General features: G+C 51.8%; 1 protein-coding gene across 3 annotated transcripts in view; it reads right to left on the reverse strand.

Annotated features, from left to right (window-relative positions):
- lipeb (lipase, hormone-sensitive b) overlaps positions 1–13,635 on the reverse strand; it is a 576,644-nt gene that overhangs the window by 382,959 nt on the left and 180,050 nt on the right. For all 3 annotated transcript variants that reach the window (XM_086003861.1, XM_086003860.1, XM_086003862.1), the window contains one exon: positions 648–792. In XM_086003861.1, the coding sequence (XP_085859987.1) occupies positions 648–792 (145 nt within the window). The remainder of the gene's footprint in view (positions 1–647; positions 793–13,635) is intronic.

Raw genomic sequence — 13,635 nt, forward strand, 5'->3', positions numbered from 1 at the left:
CTGCAATGGGAGTGCTTGATGGGACAGTGTAGAGGGAGCTTTACTCTGTATCTAACCCGTGCTGTACCTGCCCTGGGAGTGTTTGATGGGACAGTGTAGAGGGAGCTTTATTCTGTATCTAACCCATGCTGTACCTGCCCTGGGAGTGTTTGATGGGAGAGTGTAGAGGGAGCTTTACACTGTATCTAACCTGTGCTGTACCTGCCCTGGGAGTGTTTGATGGGACAGTGTAGAGGGAGCTTTACTCTGTATCTAACCCATGCTGTTCCTGCCCTGGGAGTGTTTGATGGGACAGTGTAGAGGGAGCTTTACTCTGTATCTAACCTGTGCTGTACCTGCCCTGGGAGTGTTTGATGGGACAGTGTAGAGGAAGCTTTACTCTGTATCTAACCTGTGCTGCACCTGCCCTGGGAGTGTTTGATGGGACAGTGTAGAGGGAGCTTTACTCTGTATCTAACCTTTGCTGCACCTGCCCTGGGAGAGTGTAGGGGGAGCCCTGAAAGCCTTCCCTCTCTCATTGTTCTTGTTCTCCGACAGATTACAGCCTGTTAAACGTGAAGCTGGTTTTCCCCAATCGCTGTGTCCCACACTGCGAGTCTTGGCCATTCTCCTAGGCTTCAGCATTTACATGCAGCGGGCACACATACCCAGCAGGTGGCAGTTCTTCACTGCCCAGCAATAGGCAAAGAAACACTCTTCGAGGGCCCGGGGAAAGGGGGCCTCAGGGGCCAGTGAGTAATCGATGGAAAGTATCGGTGATTCCAGCTCCTGGGCCCAATTCTTCAGGTAAGCCTAAAAAGACAGAAACGGAGAGTAAGTGTGATTGGAGACAGCGGGAAACTCAGCACCAGCTTTATTCTGTATCGAACCCGTGCTGTACCTGTCCTGGGAGTGTTTGATGGGACAGTGTAGAGGGAGCTTTACTCTGTATCTAACCCTTGCTGTACCTGCCCTGGGAGTGTTTGATGGGACAGTGTAGAGGGAGCTTTACTCTGTATCTAACCCGTGCTGTACCTGCCCTGGGAGTGTTTGATGGGACAGTGTAGAGGGAGCTTTACTCTGTATCTAACCCGTGCTGTACCTGCCCTGGGAGTGTTTGATGGGACAGTGCAGAGGGAGCTTTACTCTGTATCTAACCCGTGCTGTACCTGCCCTGGGAGAGTTTGATGGGACAGTGTAGAGGGAGCTTTGCTCTGTATCTAACCCGTGCTGTACCTGCCCTGGGAGAGTTTGATGGGACAGTGTAGAGGGAGCTTTGCTCTGTATCTAACCCGTGCTGAACCTGCCCTGGGAGAGTTTGATGGGACAGTGTAGAGGGAGATTTACTCTGTATCTAACCCCGTGCTGTACCTGCCTTTGGAGTGTTTGATGGGACAGTATAGAGGGAGCTTTACTCTGTATCTAACCCAGGCGGTACCTGCCCTGGGAGTGTTTGATGGGACAGTGTAGAGGGAGATTTACTCAATATCTAACCCATGCTGTACCTGCCCTGGGAGTGTTTGATGGGACAGTGCAGAGGGAGGTTTACGCTGTATCTAACTCGTGCTGTACCTGCACTGGGAGTGTTTGATGGGACAGTGTTGAGAGAGCTTTACTCTGTATCTAACCCGCGCTGTACATGTCCTGGGAGTGTTTGATGGGATAGTGCAGAGGGAGCTTTACTCTGTAGCTAACCCGTGCTGTACCTGCCCCGGGAGTGTTTGATGGGACAGTGTAGAGGGAGATTTACTCTGTACCTAACCAGTGCTGGACCTGTCCTGGGAGTGTTTGATGGGACAGTGGAGAGAGAGCGTTACTCTGTATCTAACCCAGGCTGTACCTGCCCTGGAAGTGTTTGATGGGACAGTGTAGAGGGAGCTTTACTCTGTATCTAACACAGGATGTACCTGCCCTGGGAGTGTTTGATGGGACAGTGTAGAGGGACCTTTACTCTGTATCTAACAAAGGATGTACCTGCCCCGGGAGTGTTTGATGGGACAGTGTAGAGGGAGCATTACTCTGTATCTAACCCAGGCTGTACCTGCCCTGGGAGGTTTTGATGGGACAATGTAGAGGGAGCTTTACTCTGCATCTAACCCTGTGCTGTACCTGCCCTGTGAGTGTTTGGTGGGACAGTGTAGAGGGAGCTTTATTCTGTTTCGAACCCGTGCTGTACCTGCCCTGGGAGTGTTTGATGGGACAGTGTAGAGATGGCTTTACTCTGTTTCGAACCCGTGCTGTACCTGCCCTGGGAGTGTTTGATGGGACAGTGTAGAGGGAGCTTTACTCTGTATCTAACCCTGTGCTGTACCTGCCCTGTGAGTGTTTGATGGGACAGTGTAGAGGGAGCTTTACGCTGTTTCGAACCCATGCTGTACCAACCCTGGGAGTGTTTGATGGTACAGTGTAGAGGGAGCTCTAATCTGTATCTAACCCTGTGCTGTACCTGCCCTGGGAGTTTTTGATGGGACACTGTAGAGGGAGCTTTACTCTGGATCTAACCCCTGCTGTACCTGCCCTGGGAGTGTTTGACGGGGCAGTGTAGAGGGAGCTTTACTCTGTATCTAACCCGCGCTGCACCTGCCCTGGGAGTGTTTGATGGGACAGTGTACAAGGAGCTTTACTCTGTATCTAACCCCTGCTGTACCTGCCCTGGGAGTGTTTGACGGGGCAGTGCAGAGGGAGCTTTACTCTGTATCTAACCCCATGCTGTACCTGCCATGGCTGTGTCTGATGGGACAGTGTAGAGGGAGCATTACTCTGCATCTAACCCTGTGCTGTACCTGCCCTGGGGGTGTTTGATGGGACAGTGTAGAGGGAGCATTACTCTGCATCTAACCCTGTGCTGTACCTGCCCTGGGAGTGTTTGATGGGACAGTGTAGAGGGAGCTTTACTCTGTATCTAACCCGCGCTGCACCTGCCCTGGGAGTGTTTGATGGGACAGTGTACAAGGAGCTTTACTCTGTATCTAACCAGTGCTGGACCTGCCCTGGGAGTGTTTGATGGGACAGTGTAGAGGGAGCTTTACTCTGTATCTAACCCGTGCTGTACCTGCCCTGGGAGTGTTTGATGGGACAGTGTAGAGGGAGCTTTACTCTGTATCTAACCCGTGCTGTACCTGCCCTGGGAGTGTTTGATGGGACAGTGCAGAGGGAGCTTTACTCTGTATCTAACCCGTGCTGTACCTGCCCTGGGAGAGTTTGATGGGACAGTGTAGAGGGAGCTTTGCTCTGTATCTAACCCGTGCTGTACCTGCCCTGGGAGAGTTTGATGGGACAGTGTAGAGGGAGCTTTGTTCTGTATCTAACCCGTGCTGAACCTGCCCTGGGAGAGTTTGATGGGACAGTGTAGAGGGAGATTTACTCTGTATCTAACCCCGTGCTGTACCTGCCTTTGGAGTGTTTGATGGGACAGTATAGAGGGAGCTTTACTCTGTATCTAACCCAGGCGGTACCTGCCCTGGGAGTGTTTGATGGGACAGTGTAGAGGGAGATTTACTCAATATCTAACCCATGCTGTACCTGCCCTGGGAGTGTTTGATGGGACAGTGCAGAGGGAGGTTTACGCTGTATCTAACTCGTGCTGTACCTGCACTGGGAGTGTTTGATGGGACAGTGTTGAGAGAGCTTTACTCTGTATCTAACCCGTGCTGTACATGTCCTGGGAGTGTTTGATGGGATAGTGCAGAGGGAGCTTTACTCTGTAGCTAACCCGTGCTGTACCTGCCCCGGGAGTGTTTGATGGGACAGTGTAGAGGGAGATTTACTCTGTACCTAACCAGTGCTGGACCTGTCCTGGGAGTGTTTGATGGGACAGTGGAGAGAGAGCGTTACTCTGTATCTAACCCAGGCTGTACCTGCCCTGGAAGTGTTTGATGGGACAGTGTAGAGGGAGCTTTACTCTGTATCTAACACAGGATGTACCTGCCCTGGGAGTGTTTGATGGGACAGTGTAGAGGGACCTTTACTCTGTATCTAACAAAGGATGTACCTGCCCCGGGAGTGTTTGATGGGACAGTGTAGAGGGAGCATTACTCTGCATCTAACCCTGTGCTGTACCTGCCCTGTGAGTGTTTGGTGGGACAGTGTAGAGGGAGCTTTATTCTGTTTCGAACCCGTGCTGTACCTGCCCTGGGAGTGTTTGATGGGACAGTGTAGAGATGGCTTTACTCTGTTTCGAACCCGTGCTGTACCTGCCCTGGGAGTGTTTGATGGGACAGTGTAGAGGGAGCTTTACTCTGTATCTAACCCTGTGCTGTACCTGCCCTGTGAGTGTTTGATGGGACAGTGTAGAGGGAGCTTTACGCTGTTTCGAACCCATGCTGTACCAACCCTGGGAGTGTTTGATGGTACAGTGTAGAGGGAGCTCTAATCTGTATCTAACCCTGTGCTGTACCTGCCCTGGGAGTTTTTGATGGGACACTGTAGAGGGAGCTTTACTCTGGATCTAACCCCTGCTGTACCTGCCCTGGGAGTGTTTGACGGGGCAGTGTAGAGGGAGCTTTACTCTGTATCTAACCCGCGCTGCACCTGCCCTGGGAGTGTTTGATGGGACAGTGTACAAGGAGCTTTACTCTGTATCTAACCCCTGCTGTACCTGCCCTGGGAGTGTTTGACGGGGCAGTGCAGAGGGAGCTTTACTCTGTATCTAACCCCATGCTGTACCTGCCATGGCTGTGTCTGATGGGACAGTGTAGAGGGAGCATTACTCTGCATCTAACCCTGTGCTGTACCTGCCCTGGGGGTGTTTGATGGGACAGTGTAGAGGGAGCATTACTCTGCATCTAACCCTGTGCTGTACCTGCCCTGGGAGTGTTTGATGGGACAGTGTAGAGGGAGATTTACTCAATATCTAACCCATGCTGTACCTGCCCTGGGAGTGTTTGATGGGACAGTGCAGAGGGAGGTTTACGCTGTATCTAACTCGTGCTGTACCTGCACTGGGAGTGTTTGATGGGACAGTGGAGAGAGAGCGTTACTCTGTATCTAACCCAGGCTGTACCTGCCCTGGAAGTGTTTGATGGGACAGTGTAGAGGGAGCTTTACTCTGTATCTAACACAGGATGTACCTGCCCTGGGAGTGTTTGATGGGACAGTGTAGAGGGACCTTTACTCTGTATCTAACAAAGGATGTACCTGCCCCGGGAGTGTTTGATGGGACAGTGTAGAGGGAGCATTACTCTGTATCTAACCCAGGCTGTACCTGCCCTGGGAGTGTTTAATGCGACACTGTAGAGGGAGCTATACTCTGTATCTAACCCCTGCTGTACCTGCCCTGGGAGTGTTTGACGGGACAGTGTAGAGGGAGTTTTACTCGGTATCTAACCCGTGCTGTACCTGCCATGGCTGTGTCTGATGGGACAGTGTAGAGGGAGCTTTACTCTGCATCTAACCCGTGCTGTACCTGACCTGGGAGTGTTTGATGGGACAGTGTAGAGGGAGCTCTACTCTGTATCTAACCCTGTGCTGTACCTGCCCTGGGAGTTTTTGATGGGACAATGTAGAGGGAGCTTTACTCTGCATCTAACCCTGTGCTGTACCTGCCCTGTGAGTGTTTGGTGGGACAGTGTAGAGGGAGCTTTATTCTGTTTCGAACCCGTGCTGTACCTGCCCTGGGAGTGTTTGATGGGACAGTGTAGAGATGGCTTTACTCTGTTTCGAACCCGTGCTGTACCTGCCCTGGGAGTGTTTGATGGGACAGTGTAGAGGGAGCTTTACTCTGTATCTAACCCTGTGCTGTACCTGCCCTGTGAGTGTTTGATGGGACAGTGTAGAGGGAGCTTTACGCTGTTTCGAACCCGTGCTGCACCAACCCTGGGAGTGTTTGATGGTACAGTGTAGAGGGAGCTCTAATCTGTATCTAACCCTGTGCTGTACCTGCCCTGGGAGTTTTTGATGGGACAGTGTAGAGGGAGCTTTACTCTGTATCTAACCAGTGCTGTACCTGCCCTGGGAGTGTTTGATGGGACAGTGTAGAGGGAGCTTTACTCCTCATCTAACCCTGTGCTGTACCTGCCCTGGGAATGTTTGATGGGACAGTGTAGAGGGAGCTTTACTCTGTATCTAACCGCTGCTGTCCCTGCCCTGGGAGTGCTTGACGGGACAGTGTAGAGGGAGCTTTACTCTGTACCTAACCAGTGCTGTACCTGCCCTGGGAGTGTTTGATGGGACACTGTAAAGGGAGCTTTACTCTGTATCTAATCCCATGCTGTACCTGCCCTGGGAGTGTTTCATGGTACAGTGTAAAGGGAGCTCTACTCTGTATCTAACCCTGTGCTGCACCTTCCCTGGGAGTGTTTGATGGGACAGTGCAGAGGGAGCTTTACTCTGTATCTAACCAGTGCTGTACCTGCCCTGGGAGTGTTTGATGGGACAGTGTAGAGGGAGCTTTACCCTGTATCTAACGTGTGCTGAACCTGCCCTGGGAGTGTTTGATAGGACAGTGTAGAGGGAGCTTTACTCTGTATCTAACCTGTGCTGTACCTGTCCTGGGAGTGTTTGATGGGACAGTGTAGAAGGAGCTTTACTCTGTATCTAACCCGTGCTGTACCTGCCCTGGGAGTGTTTGATGGGACAGTGCAGAGGGAGCTTTACTCTGTATCTAACCCGTGCTGTACCTGCCCTGGGAGAGTTTGATGGGACAGTGTAGAGGGAGCTTTGCTCTGTATCTAACCCGTGCTGTACCTGCCCTGGGAGAGTTTGATGGGACAGTGTAGAGGGAGCTTTGCTCTGTATCTAACCCGTGCTGAACCTGCCCTGGGAGAGTTTGATGGGACAGTGTAGAGGGAGATTTACTCTGTATCTAACCCCGTGCTGTACCTGCCTTTGGAGTGTTTGATGGGACAGTATAGAGGGAGCTTTACTCTGTATCTAACCCAGGCGGTACCTGCCCTGGGAGTGTTTGATGGGACAGTGTAGAGGGAGATTTACTCAATATCTAACCCATGCTGTACCTGCCCTGGGAGTGTTTGATGGGACAGTGCAGAGGGAGGTTTACGCTGTATCTAACTCGTGCTGTACCTGCACTGGGAGTGTTTGATGGGACAGTGTTGAGAGAGCTTTACTCTGTATCTAACCCGTGCTGTACATGTCCTGGGAGTGTTTGATGGGATAGTGCAGAGGGAGCTTTACTCTGTAGCTAACCCGTGCTGTACCTGCCCCGGGAGTGTTTGATGGGACAGTGTAGAGGGAGATTTACTCTGTACCTAACCAGTGCTGGACCTGTCCTGGGAGTGTTTGATGGGACAGTGGAGAGAGAGCGTTACTCTGTATCTAACCCAGGCTGTACCTGCCCTGGAAGTGTTTGATGGGACAGTGTAGAGGGAGCTTTACTCTGTATCTAACACAGGATGTACCTGCCCTGGGAGTGTTTGATGGGACAGTGTAGAGGGACCTTTACTCTGTATCTAACAAAGGATGTACCTGCCCCGGGAGTGTTTGATGGGACAGTGTAGAGGGAGCATTACTCTGTATCTAACCCAGGCTGTACCTGCCCTGGGAGTGTTTAATGCGACACTGTAGAGGGAGCTATACTCTGTATCTAACCCCTGCTGTACCTGCCCTGGGAGTGTTTGACGGGACAGTGTAGAGGGAGTTTTACTCGGTATCTAACCCGTGCTGTACCTGGCCTGGGAGTTTTTGATGGGACAATGTAGAGGGAGCTTTACTCTGCATCTAACCCTGTGCTGTACCTGCCCTGGGAGTGTTTGGTGGGACAGTGTAGAGGGAGCTTTATTCTGTTTCGAACCCGTGCTGTACCTGCCCTGGGAGTGTTTGATGGGACAGTGTAGAGATGGCTTTACTCTGTTTCGAACCCGTGCTGTACCTGCCCTGGGAGTGTTTGATGGGACAGTGTAGAGGGAGCTTTACGCTGTTTCGAACCCATGCTGTACCAACCCTGGGAGTGTTTGATGGTACAGTGTAGAGGGAGCTCTAATCTGTATCTAACCCTGTGCTGTACCTGCCCTGGGAGTTTTTGATGGGACACTGTAGAGGGAGCTTTACTCTGGATCTAACCCCTGCTGTACCTGCCCTGGGAGTGTTTGACGGGGCAGTGTAGAGGGAGCTTTACTCTGTATCTAACCCGCGCTGCACCTGCCCTGGGAGTGTTTGATGGGACAGTGTACAAGGAGCTTTACTCTGTATCTAACCCCTGCTGTACCTGCCCTGGGAGTGTTTGACGGGGCAGTGCAGAGGGAGCTTTACTCTGTATCTAACCCCATGCTGTACCTGCCATGGCTGTGTCTGATGGGACAGTGTAGAGGGAGCATTACTCTGCATCTAACCCTGTGCTGTACCTGCCCTGGGGGTGTTTGATGGGACAGTGTAGAGGGAGCATTACTCTGCATCTAACCCTGTGCTGTACCTGCCCTGGGAGTGTTTGATGGGACAGTGTAGAGGGAGCTTTACTCTGTATCTAACCCGCGCTGCACCTGCCCTGGGAGTGTTTGATGGGACAGTGTACAAGGAGCTTTACTCTGTATCTAACCAGTGCTGGACCTGCCCTGGGAGTGTTTGATGGGACAGTGGAGAGAGAGCGTTACTCTGTATCTAACCCAGGCTGTACCTGCCCTGGAAGTGTTTGATGGGACAGTGTAGAGGGAGCTTTACTCTGTATCTAACACAGGATGTACCTGCCCTGGGAGTGTTTGATGGGACAGTGTAGAGGGACCTTTACTCTGTATCTAACAAAGGATGTACCTGCCCCGGGAGTGTTTGATGGGACAGTGTAGAGGGAGCATTACTCTGTATCTAACCCAGGCTGTACCTGCCCTGGGAGTGTTTAATGCGACACTGTAGAGGGAGCTATACTCTGTATCTAACCCCTGCTGTACCTGCCCTGGGAGTGTTTGACGGGACAGTGTAGAGGGAGTTTTACTCGGTATCTAACCCGTGCTGTACCTGCCATGGCTGTGTCTGATGGGACAGTGTAGAGGGAGCTTTACTCTGCATCTAACCCGTGCTGTACCTGACCTGGGAGTGTTTGATGGGACAGTGTAGAGGGAGCTCTACTCTGTATCTAACCCTGTGCTGTACCTGCCCTGGGAGTTTTTGATGGGACAATGTAGAGGGAGCTTTACTCTGCATCTAACCCTGTGCTGTACCTGCCCTGTGAGTGTTTGGTGGGACAGTGTAGAGGGAGCTTTATTCTGTTTCGAACCCGTGCTGTACCTGCCCTGGGAGTGTTTGATGGGACAGTGTAGAGATGGCTTTACTCTGTTTCGAACCCGTGCTGTACCTGCCCTGGGAGTGTTTGATGGGACAGTGTAGAGGGAGCTTTACTCTGTATCTAACCCTGTGCTGTACCTGCCCTGTGAGTGTTTGATGGGACAGTGTAGAGGGAGCTTTACGCTGTTTCGAACCCGTGCTGCACCAACCCTGGGAGTGTTTGATGGTACAGTGTAGAGGGAGCTCTAATCTGTATCTAACCCTGTGCTGTACCTGCCCTGGGAGTTTTTGATGGGACACTGCAGAGGGAGCTTTACTCTGGATCTAACCCGTGCTGTACCTGCCCTGGGAGTGTTTGATGGGACAGTGTAGAGGGAGCTTTACTCTGTATCTAACCAGTGCTGTACCTGCCCTGGGAGTGTTTGATGGGACAGTGTAGAGGGAGCTTTACTCCTCATCTAACCCTGTGCTGTACCTGCCCTGGGAATGTTTGATGGGACAGTGTAGAGGGAGCTTTACTCTGTATCTAACCGCTGCTGTCCCTGCCCTGGGAGTGCTTGACGGGACAGTGTAGAGGGAGCTTTACTCTGTACCTAACCAGTGCTGTACCTGCCCTGGGAGTGTTTGATGGGACACTGTAAAGGGAGCTTTACTCTGTATCTAATCCCATGCTGTACCTGCCCTGGGAGTGTTTCATGGTACAGTGTAAAGGGAGCTCTACTCTGTATCTAACCCTGTGCTGCACCTTCCCTGGGAGTGTTTGATGGGACAGTGCAGAGGGAGCTTTACTCTGTATCTAACCAGTGCTGTACCTGCCCTGGGAGTGTTTGATGGGACAGTGTAGAGGGAGCTTTACCCTGTATCTAACGTGTGCTGAACCTGCCCTGGGAGTGTTTGATAGGACAGTGTAGAGGGAGCATTACTCTGTATCTAACCTGTGCTGTACCTGTCCTGGGAGTGTTTGATGGGACAGTGTAGAAGGAGCTTTACTCTGTATCTAATCCCATGCTGTATCTGTCCTGGGAGTGTTTGATGGTACAGTGTAGAGGGAGCTTTATTCTGTATCTAAACCCATGCTATACCTGCCCTGGGAATGTTTGATGGGACAGTATGGAGGGAGCTTTACTCCTCATCTAACCCTGTGCTGTACCTGCCCTGGGAGTGTTTGATGGGACAGTGTGGAGGGAGCTTTACTCTGTATCTAACCCCTGCTGTCCCTGCCCTGGGAGTGTTTGACAGGACAGTGTAGATGGAACTTTACTCTGTACCTAACCAATGCTGTACCTGCCCTGGGAGTGTTTGATGGGACAGTGTAGAGGGAGCTTTACTCTGTATCTAACCCCTGCTGTCCCTGCCCTGGGAGTGTTTGATGGGACAGTGCAGAGGGAGATTTACCCTGTATCTAACCCGTGCTGTACCTGCCCCGGGAGTGTTTGATGGGACAGTGTAGAGGGAGCTTTACTCTGTATCTAACCCCTGCTGTCCCTGCCCTGGGAGTGTTTGATGGGACAGTGTAGAAGGAGCTTTACTCTGTATCTAATCCCATGCTGTATCTGCCCTGGGGGTGTTTGATGGGACAGTGTAGAGGGAGCTTTACTCTGTATCTGACCCATGCTGTACCTGCCCTGGGAGTGTTTGATGGGACAGTGTAGAGGGAGCTTTACTCTGTATCTAACCCGTGCTGTACCTGCCCTGGGAGTGTTTGACGGGACAGTGTAGAAGGAGCTGTACTCTGTATCTAACCGCTGCTCTCCCTGCCCTGGGAGTGTTTGATGGGACAGTGTAGAAGTAGCTTTACTCTGTTTCGAACCCGTGCTGTACCTGCCCTGTGAGTGTTTGATGGGACAGTGTAGAGGGAGCTTTACGCTGTTTCAAACCCGTGCTGTACCTACCCTGGGAGTGTTTGATGGTACAGTGTAGAGGGAGCTCTAATCTGTATCTAACCCTGTGCTGTACCTGCCCTGGGAGTGTTTGACGGGGCAGTGTAGAGGGAGCTTTACTCTGTATCTAACCCCATGCTGTACCTGCCATGGCTGTGTTTGATGGGACAGTGTAGAGGGAGCATTACTCTGCATCTAACCCTGTGCTGTACCTGCCCTGGGAGTGTTTGATGGGACAGTGTAAAGGGAGCTTTACTCTGTATCTAACCCGTGCTGTACCTGCCCTGGGAGTGTTTGATGGGACAGTGTACAAGGAGCTTTACTCCTCATCTAACCCTGTGCTGTACCTGCCCTGGGAGTGTTTGATGGGACAGTGTAGAGGGAGCTTTACTCTGTATCTAACCCGTGCTGTACCTGCCCTGGGAGTGTTTGATGGGACAGTGCAGAGGGAGCTTTACTCTGTATCTAACCCGTGCTGTACCTGCCCTGGGAGAGTTTGATGGGACAGTGTAGAGGGAGCTTTGCTCTGTATCTAACCCGTGCTGTACCTGCCCTGGGAGAGTTTGATGGGACAGTGTAGAGGGAGCTTTGCTCTGTATCTAACCCGTGCTGAACCTGCCCTGGGAGAGTTTGATGGGACAGTGTAGAGGGAGATTTACTCTGTATCTAACCCCGTGCTGTACCTGCCCTGGGAGTGTTTGATGGGACAGTGCAGAGGGAGGTTTACGCTGTATCTAACTCGTGCTGTACCTGCACTGGGAGTGTTTGATGGGACAGTGTTGAGAGAGCTTTACTCTGTATCTAACCCGTGCTGTACATGTCCTGGGAGTGTTTGATGGGATAGTGCAGAGGGAGCTTTACTCTGTAGCTAACCCGTGCTGTACCTGCCCCGGGAGTGTTTGATGGGACAGTGTAGAGGGAGATTTACTCTGTACCTAACCAGTGCTGGACCTGTCCTGGGAGTGTTTGATGGGACAGTGGAGAGAGAGCGTTACTCTGTATCTAACCCAGGCTGTACCTGCCCTGGAAGTGTTTGATGGGACAGTGTAGAGGGAGCTTTACTCTGTATCTAACACAGGATGTACCTGCCCTGGGAGTGTTTGATGGGACAGTGTAGAGGGACCTTTACTCTGTATCTAACAAAGGATGTACCTGCCCCGGGAGTGTTTGATGGGACAGTGTAGAGGGAGCATTACTCTGTATCTAACCCAGGCTGTACCTGCCCTGGGAGTGTTTAATGCGACACTGTAGAGGGAGCTATACTCTGTATCTAACCCCTGCTGTACCTGCCCTGGGAGTGTTTGACGGGACAGTGTAGAGGGAGTTTTACTCGGTATCTAACCCGTGCTGTACCTGGCCTGGGAGTTTTTGATGGGACAATGTAGAGGGAGCTTTACTCTGCATCTAACCCTGTGCTGTACCTGCCCTGTGAGTGTTTGGTGGGACAGTGTAGAGGGAGCTTTATTCTGTTTCGAACCCGTGCTGTACCTGCCCTGGGAGTGTTTGATGGGACAGTGTAGAGATGGCTTTACTCTGTTTCGAACCCGTGCTGTACCTGCCCTGGGAGTGTTTGATGGGACAGTGTAGAGGGAGCTTTACTCTGTATCTAACCCTGTGCTGTACCTGCCCTGTGAGTGTTTGATGGGACAGTGTAGAGGGAGCTTTATGCTGTTTCGAACCCATGCTGTACCAACCCTGGGAGTGTTTGATGGTACAGTGTAGAGGGAGCTCTAATCTGTATCTAACCCTGTGCTGTACCTGCCCTGGGAGTTTTTGATGGGACACTGTAGAGGGAGCTTTACTCTGGATCTAACCCCTGCTGTACCTGCCCTGGGAGTGTTTGACGGGGCAGTGTAGAGGGAGCTTTACTCTGTATCTAACCCGCGCTGCACCTGCCCTGGGAGTGTTTGATGGGACAGTGTACAAGGAGCTTTACTCTGTATCTAACCCCTGCTGTACCTGCCCTGGGAGTGTTTGACGGGGCAGTGCAGAGGGAGCTTTACTCTGTATCTAACCCCATGCTGTACCTGCCATGGCTGTGTCTGATGGGACAGTGTAGAGGGAGCATTACTCTGCATCTAACCCTGTGCTGTACCTGCCCTGGGGGTGTTTGATGGGACAGTGTAGAGGGAGCATTACTCTGCATCTAACCCTGTGCTGTACCTGCCCTGGGAGTGTTTGATGGGACAGTGTAGAGGGAGCTTTACTCTGTATCTAACCCGCGCTGCACCTGCCCTGGGAGTGTTTGATGGGACAGTGTACAAGGAGCTTTACTCTGTATCTAACCAGTGCTGGACCTGCCCTGGGAGTGTTTGATGGGACAGTGGAGAGAGAGCGTTACTCTGTATCTAACCCAGGCTGTACCTGCCCTGGAAGTGTTTGATGGGACAGTGTAGAGGGAGCTTTACTCTGTATCTAACACAGGATGTACCTGCCCTGGGAGTGTTTGATGGGACAGTGTAGAGGGACCTTTACTCTGTATCTAACAAAGGATGTACCTGCCCCGGGAGTGTTTGATGGGACAGTGTAGAGGGAGCATTACTCTGTATCTAACCCAGGCTGTACCTGCCCTGGGAGTGTTTAATGCGACACTGTAGAGGGAGCTATA

Source organism: Somniosus microcephalus, chromosome 12 (genome assembly GCF_052327205.1).
Source record: "Somniosus microcephalus isolate GS21.2 chromosome 12, FLI_Smic_1.0, whole genome shotgun sequence".
NCBI classification, from domain to species: Eukaryota; Metazoa; Chordata; class Chondrichthyes; order Squaliformes; family Somniosidae; genus Somniosus; species Somniosus microcephalus.